The sequence below is a fragment of the Leuciscus leuciscus genome (assembly GCF_965113295.1).
Source record: "Leuciscus leuciscus genome assembly, chromosome: 3".
Taxonomy (NCBI): domain Eukaryota; kingdom Metazoa; phylum Chordata; class Actinopteri; order Cypriniformes; family Leuciscidae; genus Leuciscus; species Leuciscus leuciscus.
Window position 1 is genome coordinate 64,331,277 of NC_138727.1, and position 15,981 is coordinate 64,347,257.

The 15,981-nt window shown below is 40.4% G+C and overlaps 1 protein-coding gene across 1 annotated transcript in view; it reads left to right on the forward strand.

Moving 5' to 3' along the window:
- The window catches only part of LOC309495557 (uncharacterized protein), a 48,409-nt gene extending 32,683 nt beyond the window's left edge, over positions 1–15,726 (forward strand). The window contains exons 3-7 of the mRNA XM_082165338.1: positions 539–560; positions 673–745; positions 1,269–1,436; positions 1,642–2,026; positions 10,366–15,726. Coding sequence (XP_082021464.1) covers positions 539–560; positions 673–745; positions 1,269–1,436; positions 1,642–2,026; positions 10,366–11,381 — 1,664 coding nt within the window. The 3' untranslated portion in view covers positions 11,382–15,726. The remainder of the gene's footprint in view (positions 1–538; positions 561–672; positions 746–1,268; positions 1,437–1,641; positions 2,027–10,365) is intronic.
- Positions 15,727–15,981: the final 255 nt, after the last annotated feature.

Genomic DNA, 15,981 nt, shown 5'->3' on the forward strand with positions numbered 1-15,981 from the left:
CAGGTTTTCACGGCTGCTTGGGCTTAAACTCTGGACGAGACCAGAAGTTTAGGACTAGATAAAGCATGACAGGTAAAGCAGATTTCTGTTAATCTGGTTTAAAGGGCCATTCCAGGAAAATCTGGATAAGACTCATTGAGCTCCTCCTGAAACTGTACATTGAGCTCTTTCTGCCAGTAGGAGGCAGTGTCACATTGAGCTTGTGGATTGAGAGATTAGAGATGGATTGAACTAAACTCTGTAAATGAAGTTGTGTTGGACAGAATAGAACAATGATCGTATCTTAAACTTGAGAGATTGAACTTGCCATATTAAAAAGCCTCAAAATAGTATCTACCAGTTCCTGGATTTCATAACGCTGATAAACATAGTTTATTGTTAAGTGTTGAAAGTGGCTCAAGGATGATTGTAAGGCAATTGCACCATTTTTCCCATTGTTGGATGGTTTCTACTGGGATAAGTTTTATTTAATCAAGAAAAAGACATGGTTTTCCTTTCACACAATGTTATGCATTTTCAATGTCATGTGTTTCCTCAGAGCATTTGTGCCACCATGTCAGGTAAGATAATTACCGCAAATAAATGAATCCTCTGGATGGAAAAACTTTTTTCTCCCTCTTCCTTCTGTAGACACGATCTCTACTGACTGGCGTTTCTTCCTGAAACCTGTAGGAGTCGCTGTGACGCTCTTCAGTCCGCCGGTAAAACCACTGAAGAAGAGGAAGCCTGGCGCGCTCAGACTGAGGTGTGTTGTTTTAACTGTTTGTGTGATTGTTGATTTTCTGTCTGTAGTGTTTTAATGAGCTTTAAATGAACTACTTATTCGTGATTTTACCACAGTAACCATAGTTTAGCCTGGGTATTTGTAATAATAGTAAGTGTATTTGTAGTTATAAACACACATTAGCCGTTGCTTACTACAGTAGCTGTGTTTTAACTGTGATATTTGTAATAAAACCATAGTCAACACGTTTAATTTTCAGTGCTGGACACTTAAATGACGCTTAGAAAAGAGTACAAGTATCACATTATCACGTTTAATTTCTGAAATCTGCATTTAAATCCAGCAGTTTTAGATAATGTATTATAATGATATTCTTACGATAATGAATTTAAACATATGTTAATTTATATCTTAAATTAATATCCGGTAAATTAATATTATCAGAAAATGCAGTCATTTTCTTATTCTGTACATCATTTTGAGTTTAAATCAGTGTCAGTTCATTATAAATGCCTCTTGTAATAATGATGATGTTTGTCTTCAGATGTTGACCATGAGAGCACAGATGGATGTGATCTGCTGTAAATCAGTAGGAACTGATCTGTCCATGCTGGATATTGAGGATTTCATCACTGAAATCTGTCAGCTGAAGAAAGAGGTGGCGTCACTGGAGGCAAAGCTGAGAGAAAGAGGAGACAAACCCAACAGAGAGGTTTGAGCAGCTCATCATTTCATCCTTCAGCTCAATCACACCAAAGCTTTGTTAGCTTCTCACTTCTTATGCACATCTCAAATTAATCCAGCAGCAAAATATGCTAACAAATAACCAGTATACCCACTAGAGATAACTGCTGAGTAATGAGGCTAATATCAACTGGTTGTTGTTTATTTGTGTTGATCTATGATGTGTTTGTCAGGATCTGGAGAAGGTTTCAGTGTGTGTGACTGATGGGACAGAAGCTCAGGATTCAGTCTGGAGATCCAGAGACACACAGGACTCAGAGCTCAGCCTCACTTTACTGTGTTATACTGACGCTCAGGATCATGGATCCGCTGATCAAACCTCTGACTGTAACGCTGGAGAACAGCAGATGAAGATGTGCTCCGTCAAACTGGAGGACTGCAGGAACCTGATAGAGAGACGAGGAGAAGAAACCACAGCAGAGGAACAACAACAGAGCCATGAGGAGGAGGAGGAGGAGGATGAAGATGATGTTCAGAATGAGGATGATGAAGGAAATGATGTTGAGGATGAAGAAAATGAGGATGAGGATAATCGAAATGATGATTTTATTCCTTCAGGTATGTACCTTCCATTTATGATCTTTTGTTATGGCAAATCATAGTCAGAATGTGTGTAAAAATGTAGTTGTGCTCCTAAATCAGCAGGTGCAGACATTAGTTACTGTGAACCGATGTGTTGAAAACTAACGGCGCTGATCCACTTGTCCGTGCGACACTTCTGTCGCGCCGCGCTCCACTATATTCCTATGGGTGACGTCAAGCGACTTTGTCGCGCCCGCAAAGCATTCCGGGAAGGCGGCGCTTCATTTGAAAAAATGCTGCGCGTCAAAAAGCTGGCCGATGCCCATCTTTATGCAAATGAATTCCGTCAGACGCGACGCGTCTATCCAATAGAAGTAGAGCATATGGAGACGGAGGGAAGTCTCTCGCAGGTCCTCTGTTCTGATACGCTACATTTCCCGCTGGGTCAAAACCACGCCCATAGCGGTAAACCCCCATCAACGTACCAATGTGGGGAGGCGTCGCGACACCACGCGACAGTCGTGTCGGACAAGTGGATCAGCGCCGTAAGTAGGCTACAGCACAACATCGATGCATCATGCGCCGAAAAAATAAACAATTAATTTACTGAATTAAATTAGAACAGAATATACCTTTCTAATAAATAAAAATACAAAACGAAATAAATCAGAATCAAGTCACAAGATGAGCAAATGTGTGCAAAATGCCTAAAGTGCAGAGGAACATATATTCAAAACACAAGCCAAAAATAGTTCGATTAGATAACCCTGACAGATTAATAAATAAAATAAAAATAAAGAAATTATTAAAATAACGATAGTAGCCAGAATTTTCAACTTTGTCTTTTTAACTGCAGAAACAACAATAAATGCTAAACTGGAGTCGCAGTCTTTAGCTAAACATGTTCACAGCATCCAAAAATCTAATTAGAACCGGCTGAAAAGTTTTGACATCACTTGTACCCGATACCTGATCGAGAGAACAAATCCAGTCTTTCACTCTGTCTGTGTCCGCTGGAGTCTTTTCAAATTGTGCGCGCGGATAAAATACATTCTAAAACACGTAACGTGAAAAACGTGTAACGACTTAATCTCCTAAAATAGTTAAATTAAAATATGAAAACGCTTTAATATAGGAGGAAAGCATTGCGTTCATATTCTGGGTTCATCTGCTTATCTCCACATAGTATGGTTTCTTAATAAAGTGTGTACTGTGTACATTAAGCCACGTTAAAGTGCCTTTTAAGCGTTTTAAAAGCTTTTTTCACGTTAAGCATTTTAGAATGTCCTGTGGAAAACCAACTTGTTAACGTTGGCCGGCAGAAGTGCGATCATGGTTTTCCTGATGCTAAATCCAGCCTTGGAGAATATCCTTTCTGATGGTGTACATGATCCACACTTTAGATTTTCTTATCCCAGACATTGTTAAAGATTTAAATCCTTGCCGCCAAGACGCTCCTCTGTCGGTCACGGATCGAAAGTGAAACTTAAATCTGTCACGGGTTGTTTGTATTTATTCACGCACGTTAAAAAAATATTTATTAAAAGCTTCTTTCTTTGCACATTTTTATGTACAGCATTATCATAATAGGCTGAATATTAAAGGACAACTCCAGTGAAAAATTAACCTTGGGGTAATTAACACATGGTTACCGAGTCGATCGTTCCCTGGGGTGCGTTTTCATGATAATCGAATGTAAAGAGTTTTATTTATAAAAACAGATTAGCTCATAACACTAGTATATGGGGTACAGAGTAAGTAAAAACAAATCGCTAGTTAATACCACTAACAAGGCTCAAAATAGCCTCACACTAACACGGTAGCATAATGAGGGTCCCTACATGCAAATCGAAGCATTGAGAGCGTTTTAAGTGTACAGACAGTTTAATAAGAAGATACTTTATAAAGACAGTACATTACGCGTTTACAGGCAGCGGGCATCTTGGAAAACAGACTCGATTAATCGAGCCACGAACGCCAATCTGTTTTTAGAGATAAAACACTTTATATTCGATTTTCATGAAAACGCACCCCAGGGAACGATCGACTCGGTAACCATGTGTTAATTACCCCAAGGTTCATTTTTCACTGGAGTTGTCCTTTAATGTATTGACAGAAAACCGGTAGTTCTATGTGAAATCAGACATTGAGCGCCCTCATATAGCCAAAGTGGCATGATCCTCGTTTCATAACACCTCTGCGAAGATTCGACCGTGAGATCGGTAGTCGAATCAGGCTCCTCCTATCGAAGCATCGAATCTTCGACTATTCGGGGTCCCCCCTACGTCAAACCCAGGGTTTTTCCTGCATAGAGAATTAGGAGGCGGCCGCCTCCGTCAAATTTCGTGCCGCCTCCGGCTCTCGACAAAATTCAGACAGACAGTCACATGGTCAGATACAGTTTTTCCACCGTGACGGTTCTGTTGCGGCTACCGCTTGTGTCCATTCTCTAACCGTATAGTCCGCAGGTCGGGCGGGCCAAGTAATACAAACATTACATTCCAATTAATCGAGGGTGGATGACCGATAAATTATAATGTTTTGAGTTTAATAAAGACACGGAACTCTCATCACGGTAAAACGCAATGAACGTAGGCCTGTCGCGATAGTCAATAAATCAATTAATCGCACGATAAAAAAAATTAGCTCGATCATTTTTCCGGCCGCGATAATTCCATTTGCATGCTTGTTTGTTTACCTCGTCTCTCTCTCTCTCTCTCTACCAAAGAGACTGGATGACCACTCTCGGTTCCTTAGCGTATAGGAGGAGTGAACCCTCTTGTCAGTTGCATGGTCTTTGTGTGGGGAGGCGGCGCCGCGGCGCTTGTCAGTCACATGGTCTTTGTATGGGAAAGCGCCGGCGGGACTGCTTGCGGCGACTGCCGGGAGAGAGAAAAGACGCTAGTTGTGAGTTGGAGGAAAAAAAAAGAAAAAGATGGAATTTGTTTCAAAGCCAAAAGCGACAGCGAGCCCGATCTCATGAAAATGCGTATCTGTACCACGAATGTTATTTCTTGTGCCATTTCAATATTGATTTATACGCAAAAATTAGTTTTTGCGTGCATATGAAACGCACTTTATGGCGTGTAATACGCACGCACTCCTCACCCCTAATCCTAACCAAGTATTTTCAGTGCGTAGCATATACACGCAATAAAGTGCGTCTCCGTCTTCCCGACAGTACACAATCACTCGGGCGTTTAGTCGACAAAGTAACAGGAGGACAGTGCAATATAGTGTGATATGGCCTGTTGAGGCTTTTTTTTTTTTTTTTTTTTTTTTTTTTTTTAACAAATGTCCTAACCGGCAGTTTTGCCTGGTCAAGACAATCTCCTGAACTCCAAACTGAATGTCAGAATGGGAAAGAAAGGTGATTTAAGCAATTTTGAGCGTGGCATGGTTGTTGGTGCCAGATGGGCCGGTCTGAGTATTTCACAATCTGCTCAGTTACTGGGATTTTCACGCACAACCATTTCTAGGGTTTACAAAGAATGGTGTGAAAAGGGAAAAACATCCAGTATGCGGCAGTCCTGTGGGCGAAAATGCCTTGTTGATGCTAGAGGTCAGAGGAGAATGGGCCGACTGATTCAAGCTGATAGAAGAGCAACTTTGACTGAAATAACCACTCGTTACAACCGAGGTTTGCAGCAAAGCATTTGTGAAGCCACAACACGCACAACCTTGAGGCGGATGGGCTACAACAGCAGAAGACCCCACCGGGTACCACTCATCTCCACTACAAATAGGAAAAAGAGGATACAATTTGCACGAGCTCACCAAAATTGGACAGTTGAAGACTGGAAAAATGTTGCCTGGTCTGATGAGTCTCGATTTCTGTTGAAACATTCAGATGGTAGAGTCAGAATTTGGCGTAAACAGAATGAGAACATGGATCCATCATGCCTTGTTACCGCTGTGCAGGCTGGTGGTGGTGGTGTAATGGTGTGGGGGATGTTTTCTTGGCACACTTTAGGCCCCTTAGTGCCAATTGGGCATCGTTTAAATGCCACGGCCTACCTGAGCATCGTTTCTGACCATGTCCATCCCTTTATGACCACCATGTACCCATCCTCTGATGGCTACTTCCAGCAGGATAATGTCACAAAGCTCGAATCATTTCAAATTGGTTTCTTGAACATGACAATGAGTTCACTGTACTAAAATGGCCCCCACAGTCACCAGATCTCAACCCAATAGAGCATCTTTGGGATGTGGTGGAACGGGAGCTTCGTGCCCTGGATGTGCATCCCACAAATCTCCATCAACTGCAAGATGCTATCCTATCAATATGGGCCAACATTTCTAAAGAATGCTTTCAGCACCTTGTTGAATCAATGCCACGTAGAATTAAGGCAGTTCTGAAGGCGAAAGGGGGTCAAACACAGTATTAGTATGGTGTTCCTAATAATCCTTTAGGTGAGTGTATAGCCTATAGGCTACACATGACAAGAGTGCTGTTTTCCTGAATGCCATCAAGATTGAAACCGAGACTGATTTCATAACAGTTCATTAAACAGTTAAATTAAGTCACTTACATTTTAGACGCAATGACTGTTTTTGTTCTGTTTCTGCAGCGAAAATAGTTCCAAACAAAGATCACAGCAGAACCATAGCGCATCTCACAGCAACACTTGAATTTTAAATAAATGTTCATTTTAAATCAGCCTACTTCAGTGTGATATGTCACCACACCATCATGCTTAACACTGAGAATTTGAAAAATTGTAATGTGATGATCAGATGCAGATATCTAAATCAAAGAATATAGGTGGTTTGCGGGTGGATTATTTATTTTTAACAGTTGAACAGTGACTCAAAGTACACCAGATTAATGAATTTATCTTTAAAATGTAAAAAAAATTATTCTGGGGGTGCATGCCCCTGGACCCCCCTAGAGGTACTGAGTTCCACCCACAAAATGAATGTGGGAAACACATTAGGCTATATGATGACCTACAAAAAATACTAATTTAATTACCTTATTATTAAAATACATTATTAGGATTTTACCACCTCCACCTCATTTTGAGCCAGGAAAAACCCCGAAACCTACATCATCAGAGAAGGACCGGCCATTCCAGACCGGAAGTAACTTTTCAGACTTTGATTAAAGATTACGACGGCAAACAATTTTTTTCTGTGTATTAACTTGCACGGATTAATTTTTCACCACAAGACTAGTAATATGCGCTAACAAAGTAAATGGGTTCAATTTTGATTTCAGTTGGACTTTAAATTTTCAGCTCTAGAAGTTATAGAAAAATATAGACAGATATTATAGAATTTCATGATGGTAAGTGCATGATTCATTAAATCTATTTGTGTTCATTTAAAGTTAGACATTTTGGTAATACTTTAAAATAAGGTTCCATTAGTTAATGCATTAGTTAACATGAACTAACCATGAACAACGCACATATTTTTCTCTCTGTATTTAATTTGGCCAGAAAAAAACGTTAAAACGCCTGTAAGTACAGTCATACAGTTATTTCAACGTCTAGCACTAAGAATAGTGGTCGACCGATATTAGTTTTTTGATGGCCGATGCCGATATCTTAGAGAGCAGGGTGGCCGATGGCCGACATAAAGCCGATATTTTTATATATATTTATTTTAATCAATATTTAATAAATTAGAAAACAAATCTTTAAAATAAACATGTTTTTATACTTTAGATGGCAACTTCTTGAATCTGCAATCCTATTACAGTATTTTTCACAAGTAATTGTTTAGAAATATGAATATGTGAATAAAAAGGAAGTAAACACTGTAACAGGGCACTCAGTAATCTGGTAATTTCGTGCTGGTAATCATATTTTTTCAATTAAGACAAGGTAACGCTAATATTACATACAGCACACAGTGAAAACGATATGAATATGACACAGTTGGCAACTGGATATATCACAGATATAAATATGACACAGTTGGCAACTGGTTATATATCAGCATATTTTAAAATGAAGGATTTAAATTTTTTCGATCGCGTCTCCTGTAAAGCTGATCTTCTGTTTGCATTCACTCACTTCGCACGGACCGACCGTCACTCGCAGACATATAATGCACACTTCACAAGATATCACAGCTGGATTCGATTAAATCTGCAAGGTTTGTGAAATGAAATGTTTATTAGATATTCAGAGATTTGTTTAATTGACGTAGATGCGCATTTGCTGAATGTTGACGGCAAATGAGAAAGTATTTTAGCCTGATTGTTTGCATTTTCTGTTACAAATAATATAAAAGCAAACACTTTACTTCGCATACCATTTACTTTCTTTGTTTACCAGTTCTGTCTAACAAAGTATTAGATATGACTGACAGAGATCGTAAACTAATGAAGACGGAGAATGTGAGTGAGCGCTGTGTGATCTGAGGAGCTGCCGTTGCCGTTCTCTTCTGGCACTGGTGTGTTCTCAGCGCCGTCCGTCAAAATAAAAGTCCGGAGCGCCGTCACAATAACAGTCCCGCTTCCAACACACCGGCCAATCAGAAAAACTTATCGGCTGATGCCGATATTTCAAAAGTGCCAAATATCGGCCGACCACTAACTAAGAATACTAGTAATGAAAACCTTTGTTAATGACGTTGAGTTCTAAATGTGTATTTTGATAGCATATGCTAAACGTTAGCTTCGTAATGTAATTTCCCATAGAAGTTAACATTAAGCTAGCGCATTAACAGACTAAATTTCAATATTGTTCTTGAACAACTTCTGTATTTGAATGAAATACTGTTGCAGTTTTACAGTGCTCCCTGAGTAAAGTTTGGAAAGGATAAACAAGCTTCATTCTTTGTCTTTTGGAAACTATTAGCTATCTGCAGAGCTGATGTAACAGGCTAGGCCGTGCCATACACACACAGAAACGGGGGCAGAACAAGTTAACATGAACTAACCATGAACAACGCCCCTGTTCAGCATTAGTTAATCTTTGTTTGTTAACTCACACATATACTAATGCATCTATTCACGTTAACAGCACAATTAGTTAACATTCATGAACTAACCTTGAACAATGCCTGTGAAAAGCTTTACTGTTTTGTAAGGTTAACTTACTGTACATATTTACATTAGTTTATGTAGCAGTTGACACACACTAAGGATGAACATTTCTAAATCCCCATCTTACCCTAAACAATGCTGTTGTGTACCTTATCAACATTATTTAATAATAAGGCATTGATTTGGGCTGTTGGTAAACATAATTCTACAGCGGAAACTAGCGGGAAAACATGTTCATGTTTATACATAGTGTGTGTTAACTGCTACATAAACTAATGTATATATTAGTGTTGTCAAAAGTACCGGTACTTCGGTACCAAGTCAGTATTGACATTTTTTAAATGTGACGATACCAGCATTTCTGTAGTACCGGTACCCACCAATAGGAGCTGCTTTCAGTCGCTCCGTGTATATCTAAGCGCGGGGCTTCAGACTAACTCTTTTACTAGGAGCACTGTAGCCGATATATACCACGATATATGTAGTGTCTGTGTATATTAAACTGCAAAAAGACTATTTAAATATTAACCCTGCATGTTCTGCTGGTCTCTGTGTGAATGAATGGCGCAAACATGCGGTTTCATTTACCTCTCACACACACACACTGAAGCACGAGTGACGCTCGCGCTGTTTTCAGTCTCTGCTGCCTCACGATATGATGACATGATGAACTTCATCTCCAGAGCCGCTCTGAGAGTCACTTCATGAGCATTTTATCGTTTCATTTGAGAAAAACTATCGTCATATCATACACACACAGAAACTCAAAGGTCTTCACGGCAACCCGTCAAAATAAAGGTTCGGTTTAACTTGAAGAAATTAATTATTATAATTATATTAGGCTACTGTAAAATAGATTTAGCCACGTCTCCATGTATTAAAAATACTACTACTAATAATAATAATGTGTGCATAGAAGGTTGTTTATTTTTCACTTGATTTTTTTTATTAGCAATATTTAGGTTTAAACGACATATAGTCTTCAATGCTTATATGAATAATTGACTTATGCTTACCGTCATAAATAATAAAGTCATTGAATTGAATTTAATATTTTTTTCAAATAGTTAAATAAAATAGAAAAATAGTTCCAACAGATTTTGCTGTGGTACCGAAATTGGTACCGAGAACCGTAAAATTTGAATGGTATCGGTTCCGACTACTGGAATTTTGGTATTGTGACATCTCTAGTAAATATGTACAGTAAGTTAACCTTACAAAACAGTAAATCTTTACTGTTTACTTTAAGGCATTGTTCATGTTAGTTCATGTTAACTAATGTTTACTAATTGTGCTGTTAAAGTGAATAGATGCATTAGTATACGTGTATGTTAACATTAACAAAGATTTTAATACCTTTTTTTCTTTTCAGATGTGAATGGAGGTTCATCTTCTGATGAGGAAACAGCCTCGACATCAAAAGATCAGCTGAAGGTCAAGAGTTTCTCCTGCGTCACCTGTGGGAAAACATTGAGCTCACAGAGAAATTTAGCGAGACATGAGAGAACACACACAGAACAGAAAAGCTTCTCCTGCAAGAGATGTAACATCAGCTTTCCTACCTTAGAAGAGCAGAGACGTCACTCAAAAGAGCACAGAGTGAAGAAGGAGTTTCACTGCGAACAGTGCGGGAAGGATTTTTTCACCACTCCATCTAATATCACAGTTCATATGAAGACACACACTGGTGAAAAGACTTTCCACTGCAGCGAGTGCGACAAGTATTTCTTCCACAAAGGGAATCTTAATGTTCATAAGCGAATCCACACGGGCGAAAAGCCGTACAAGTGTCCTCACTGCGATAGAAGATTCATGTATGCATCCCATTTGAAGAAGCATGTGCGCGTTCACACCAACGAGAGGCCTTACCAGTGCAGCGAATGTGGGAAAACCTTCACAAACTCAACCTGTCTAAAGTCACACCAGAAAATGCACTCTCAGGAGAAACCATATCAGTGTTCACACTGCGATAAAAGATTCCGTCAAAATTTTTATTTGATTTGCCATGAGAGGACTCACACCGGAGAGAAACCGTACCTGTGCTCCGACTGCGGGAAGAGCTTCTTTAGTATGGCTTGTTTGGGACTTCATCAGAGAGTTCACACTGGAGAAAGACCGTATCACTGTAGCGTTTGTGGGAAGAGTTTCGCTAAACAGTGTACCTTAAAAAATCACCAGCGGATTCATACAGGAGAAAGACCGTTCAAGTGTTCTCAGTGTGACAAGACGTTTGCTCGGTTAGACGTCCTGAAGACTCATGAGCGAGTTCATACAGGAGAGAAGCCTTACCGCTGCTCCATCTGCAACGAGAGATTCGCTTATTTAGGTAGTTTTCAGACCCACCAGAAGAAACACGCTAAAGAACAAACTGCTCCTGAATCATCATAGTGTCTTTTCTTCAGTAAATCTGGATAAAGGACTCCTTGAGCTCATCCTGAAACTATACATTGAGCTCTTTCTGCCAGTAGGAGGCAGTGTCACATTGTGCTTTCATGTGGTTTGAGAGAGTTAGAGATGGATTGAACTAAACTCTGTATATGAAGTTGTGTTGGACAGAATAGAACAATGATTGTAACTTGAGCTATTACTATTAGCTAATATGTTTGACAAACACACTGTCACAGCAGACACAAAAAAATCTAATTAATGTTAATTCTCAATAACAACTCCTGTAGACGTCTGACAGAAATAAAGTCAGTCTGGTTAGAATTCTGATTAACTAAAGAGAAAAGAAGACATTAAATCTCTGAAGATCTCAGAGGAGGATTAAACAACTAGATGTTGATTTTGTCTTGAAAATGATGGGTCATCATTATGGTGATCAGTATTTCTTTTTGTTGGTCAGTTTGACTTGACTTTTTATGTGAGTTTGTAGTTTTTAACATACTATATATCAGAACCATTTTATATGTTTCCCTATCAGTCGCTCACGTTCAACATAACATCAACGTAATTGGAATCGCCTTGAGATACCAATCTATTTTGAGAGTATTAAAACGAGCCAAATGCACATTGGCATGCGATAATTGCATCAGTTGCTCTGCTTGCAGCGCGAGCATATAACGAGCAGAAGGTGCGTCGCATATTTGTCTTTCGCTTTGGAGCCGAGCGGTTCTACTGTTCCTGCTCTACAATCTTCTGACAGTGTTACACTTCAAACGAGTCTGCTTCCTCAGGAGATTGCCTCTTCAATCTGGTGTTGGTATTACAGCGCACACAGCGCTGGCCACAATCTCACTCCCCCTCACTCTTCTATCGCATCACAAACATGTTGAGACTCTGTTTGTGGGTGGTTATATTCTCTTATGAGAACATGTCCACATCAGCACGTTGTTTGTCTTGCCTTTTTCATTAAGGTTAAACAATCAGTGTGTCAAGTTGACGACCACATTCACTGTTCTGCATACCTGGCAGCTTCTCGATGGGATGCTGATCATTCTCATGATGGACCTAGCATTTCATTTGGGGCTCCTGAAGGTTGCTGGTTCGATCCCAGCAGTCACCACCAGTGTGTCCTTCAGGCTAATGCTGGTGAATTAGTGCGAGACACGTGGAGACACTTTACTCCACGTTGCTCCAGGGGGATTGTCCCTGTAATAAGTGCACTGTAAGTCGCTTCTGCCAAATGCATAAATGTAAATGTAAAGTCACAGCGCTGGCCCTCGGCCAGATGATGTCCACCCTAGTGGTCCAGAAGCGCCCCCTGGATAAACCTTGCAGAGGTGTGAGACACCGCTATACCTCTCCACCCTCTTGCTTCACCAGCATTAGCCTGATGTGTTTGCGTCTATGCCATCTCACTCATCCCCTGCCGATCGGTCCATGCATTCCACCGCGCTGCCCCACCCCGGGTACGTCTGTCAAGACACCATACGGTGTCTGGGAGCCTGGCTGGCGCTTCCCAGCCAGTCTCACTGGCTCATCCGTACCATCAGACTCAACTATGCAATTCAATTCTCCCGGCGTCCCTTGGCCTTCACCAGGCAGAGATCGCAGTCCTACTGGCGAAGGACGCAAGTGAGCCGATCCCTGCAGCCGATATTAAGACTGGCTTCTACAGCCCTTACTTCATTGTACCCAAGAAAAGCAGTGGGTTACAACCTGTCTTGGACCTGCGTGTCTTGAGCCGATCCCTTCACAGGCTGCCTTTCAAGATGCTTACGCAGAAGCGCATTTTCAAGTGCATCCGCCCCCAAGATTGGTCTGCAGTGATCGACCTGAAGGACGTGTACTTTCTTGTCTCGATTCCCCCTCTACACAGACTGTTTCTTCACTTTGCATTCCAGGGGCGGGCATATCAGTACAAAGCATTCTCATTTACCTCGACAACTGGCTCATTCCCCCTCTACAAGGCGCCTCTATGCGTTAAAGGGGAATCTGTTCGTTGAGTGGTGTTCTTCTCACGAGGAGAACCTCCGAACTTGCTTGATCAGAGCCGTGCTTTCCTTCCTGCAAGATAGGTTTGAGCGAAGGCTGTCTCCCTCCACCCTTAAAGAGTATGTTGCCGCTATCACCGCACATCACAATGCAGTTGAAGGTAAGTCGCTGGGTGAGCATGACCTGATTGTCAGGTTCCTGAGGGGGGCGAGGAGACTAAATCCGCCTCGCCAGCTCTCTTTACCCTCTTGGGATTTGTCCTGGTCCTTTCGGCACTTCAGAGACCACCCTTTGAGCCTTTGCAGTCAGCGGAGTTAAGATTTCTGTCCTGTAAAACAGTACTCCTGATTGCATTGGCCTCCATCAAGAGGGTTCCGGGACCAGGTGGTGAACCTGCAAGCGCGGCCTTTGGAGGAGGCAGACCCAGCCCTGGCTTTTTCTCTGTCCCATTCGTGCTCTGCGTCTTTACATGGACAGAACGCAAAGCCTCAGGACCTCAGATCAGCTCTTCGTCTGTTACGGAGGCCAGCAGAAGGGAAAGGCTGTCTCCAAGCAGAGGATGGCCCACTGGATAGTGGATGCTATTGCTTTGGCTTACGGAGCCCAAGGCCTGCTGGGGTTGATTCACAGTAACTGCCATGCAGGCTAGAATTGCAAAACATTATTGGATAATTCTTATAATTGACATTTCTCTGGCCAAATCGGAATCTTAGCACTTTTTCTCTTGGCCAATCGTTATCCATCTTAGCACTTGCGTCAGAATCTTGAAGCATGATGAAATGTTTTCTGTGTTGACACAAATCTTGGATCTCCATGTCCTAAATGCTGGGATAATCACACAACGCGCACGACACGTCCAATCCGCGAACGAATGACTCCTTTGAACCGATTCATTTTAATGAATGGTTAAAACAACTGATCTTTCCAACAGTGAACTCAGGAGACGTCTGAATCGGTGTATAACTAATCAGTAACACTTTACAATAAGGTTCTATTTATTACATAAATAACATAAAAAGTACAGTTTTCTTACTCAAGCTTAAGCTTTCAAATAAATATAACCACTTTTTTTTTTTTTGAAAAGCATATGACTACGTTTTTCCACACAGTGCTATCAAGAATCGATAAGAGAATCGTTAAAGAATCGGATTGATAATCAGAATCATCAGTGGCATTATTATTGATAAAATCTTATCAATTCCCATCCCTATGTGAAGACAGTAAAATTATAATCAAACATTAAAGAACACGCATGTTTTTTTAATAGTTTTTTTTTTTTTTGAGTTAAAAGATTAAAACATTTTGCTAACATGAGGTCTTATTGTGTCACTGTCAGTCTTTACATCAGTGCAAAACTAGGGTATGCAGATTAAGACAGCTATTCATCAGCATGCATTGATTAATCCCATGGCATGTAGCAAAAAAAAAAAGGTCGACCAAATTATATGCTGGTGCGACCAACTGAGAAAGTTGGTAGCACCAGTGCAACCAGTGGAAAAGTTAGTCTGGTGTTAATCTCTTGTTGCATGGGATGCGCCGCATACATGGTAAACAGTAATTTCTAACAACATAGGGCTATTTAGATAAACAATCTGGTGAGCGTGTTGTTTTAGGCTAATACACCAACAGCAAATTTCTGTAAAGCGCTCAGAAATGTGTCATTTGCATATTAAAATTACAATTACGCCGAGCTACTGATAGTGAACGTCTCGGTTACTGATGTAACCCTCGTTCCCTGAAGGAGGGAACGAGAGACATAACGTCCCGTCGTCACCATTGCTGACCATCGCTGTACGGCCGAACACGTCTCGGCTCCTCAGCGTAAAACAAATGTGACGCACCTGCTGCTTGTTATATGCTTGCGCTGCAAGCAGAGCACCTGAGGCAATTATCGCATGCCAATGTGCATTGGCTCATTTTAATACTCTAGAACAGTGGTTCTCAAACTTTTTCAGGAGGAGGCCCCCTTGTGTAGGTTGAATCCTTTTGTGGCCCCCCAAAAGAAAACTCATGACGAAAACATCCTCAAACTTACAATTTTACTTACAAATTTTAGATTGTACCAAAAACAAATGAATTTGTACAATGCTGGAACAACAATTCTGTTTGTAGCCTTATGTCTCTGATGTTGAATATACAAAATTAGTTAAATTCTACATTTCATAAAATATAACAAATTGTTATAAAAAATAATTTTGACAGTTAACAATAATATTGTCTGAAAAGTGCAACAAAAGTATTGAATACTGAACAGTAATTTCTGATGTCCATAGTAGAAGATGAATACTGAAAAATTAATTTACATATGGTTGTAAAAAAGTGCATTAAACTTCTTACATTTTAATGTAATAAATGACAGTGGCTCAAGTTTGGTTTGCAATTTGAACAGCAATCTTTTTTTCTGCAAGAAACATAAAAAAAATTCTGCTCTACTTAAAGAAATAGTTTTTCAATATGGAAGACATACAATATTATACAAGTTTTACAATATAAAATAAATCATGCAATGCAGACACATCAATTTAGTAACCACTGTTCAAGTACACACAACCTCAGTGGGAAGGGTGAGACTGTCTTTCTTTGCAGAGCTTATCAATTCTGGGTGTTATTG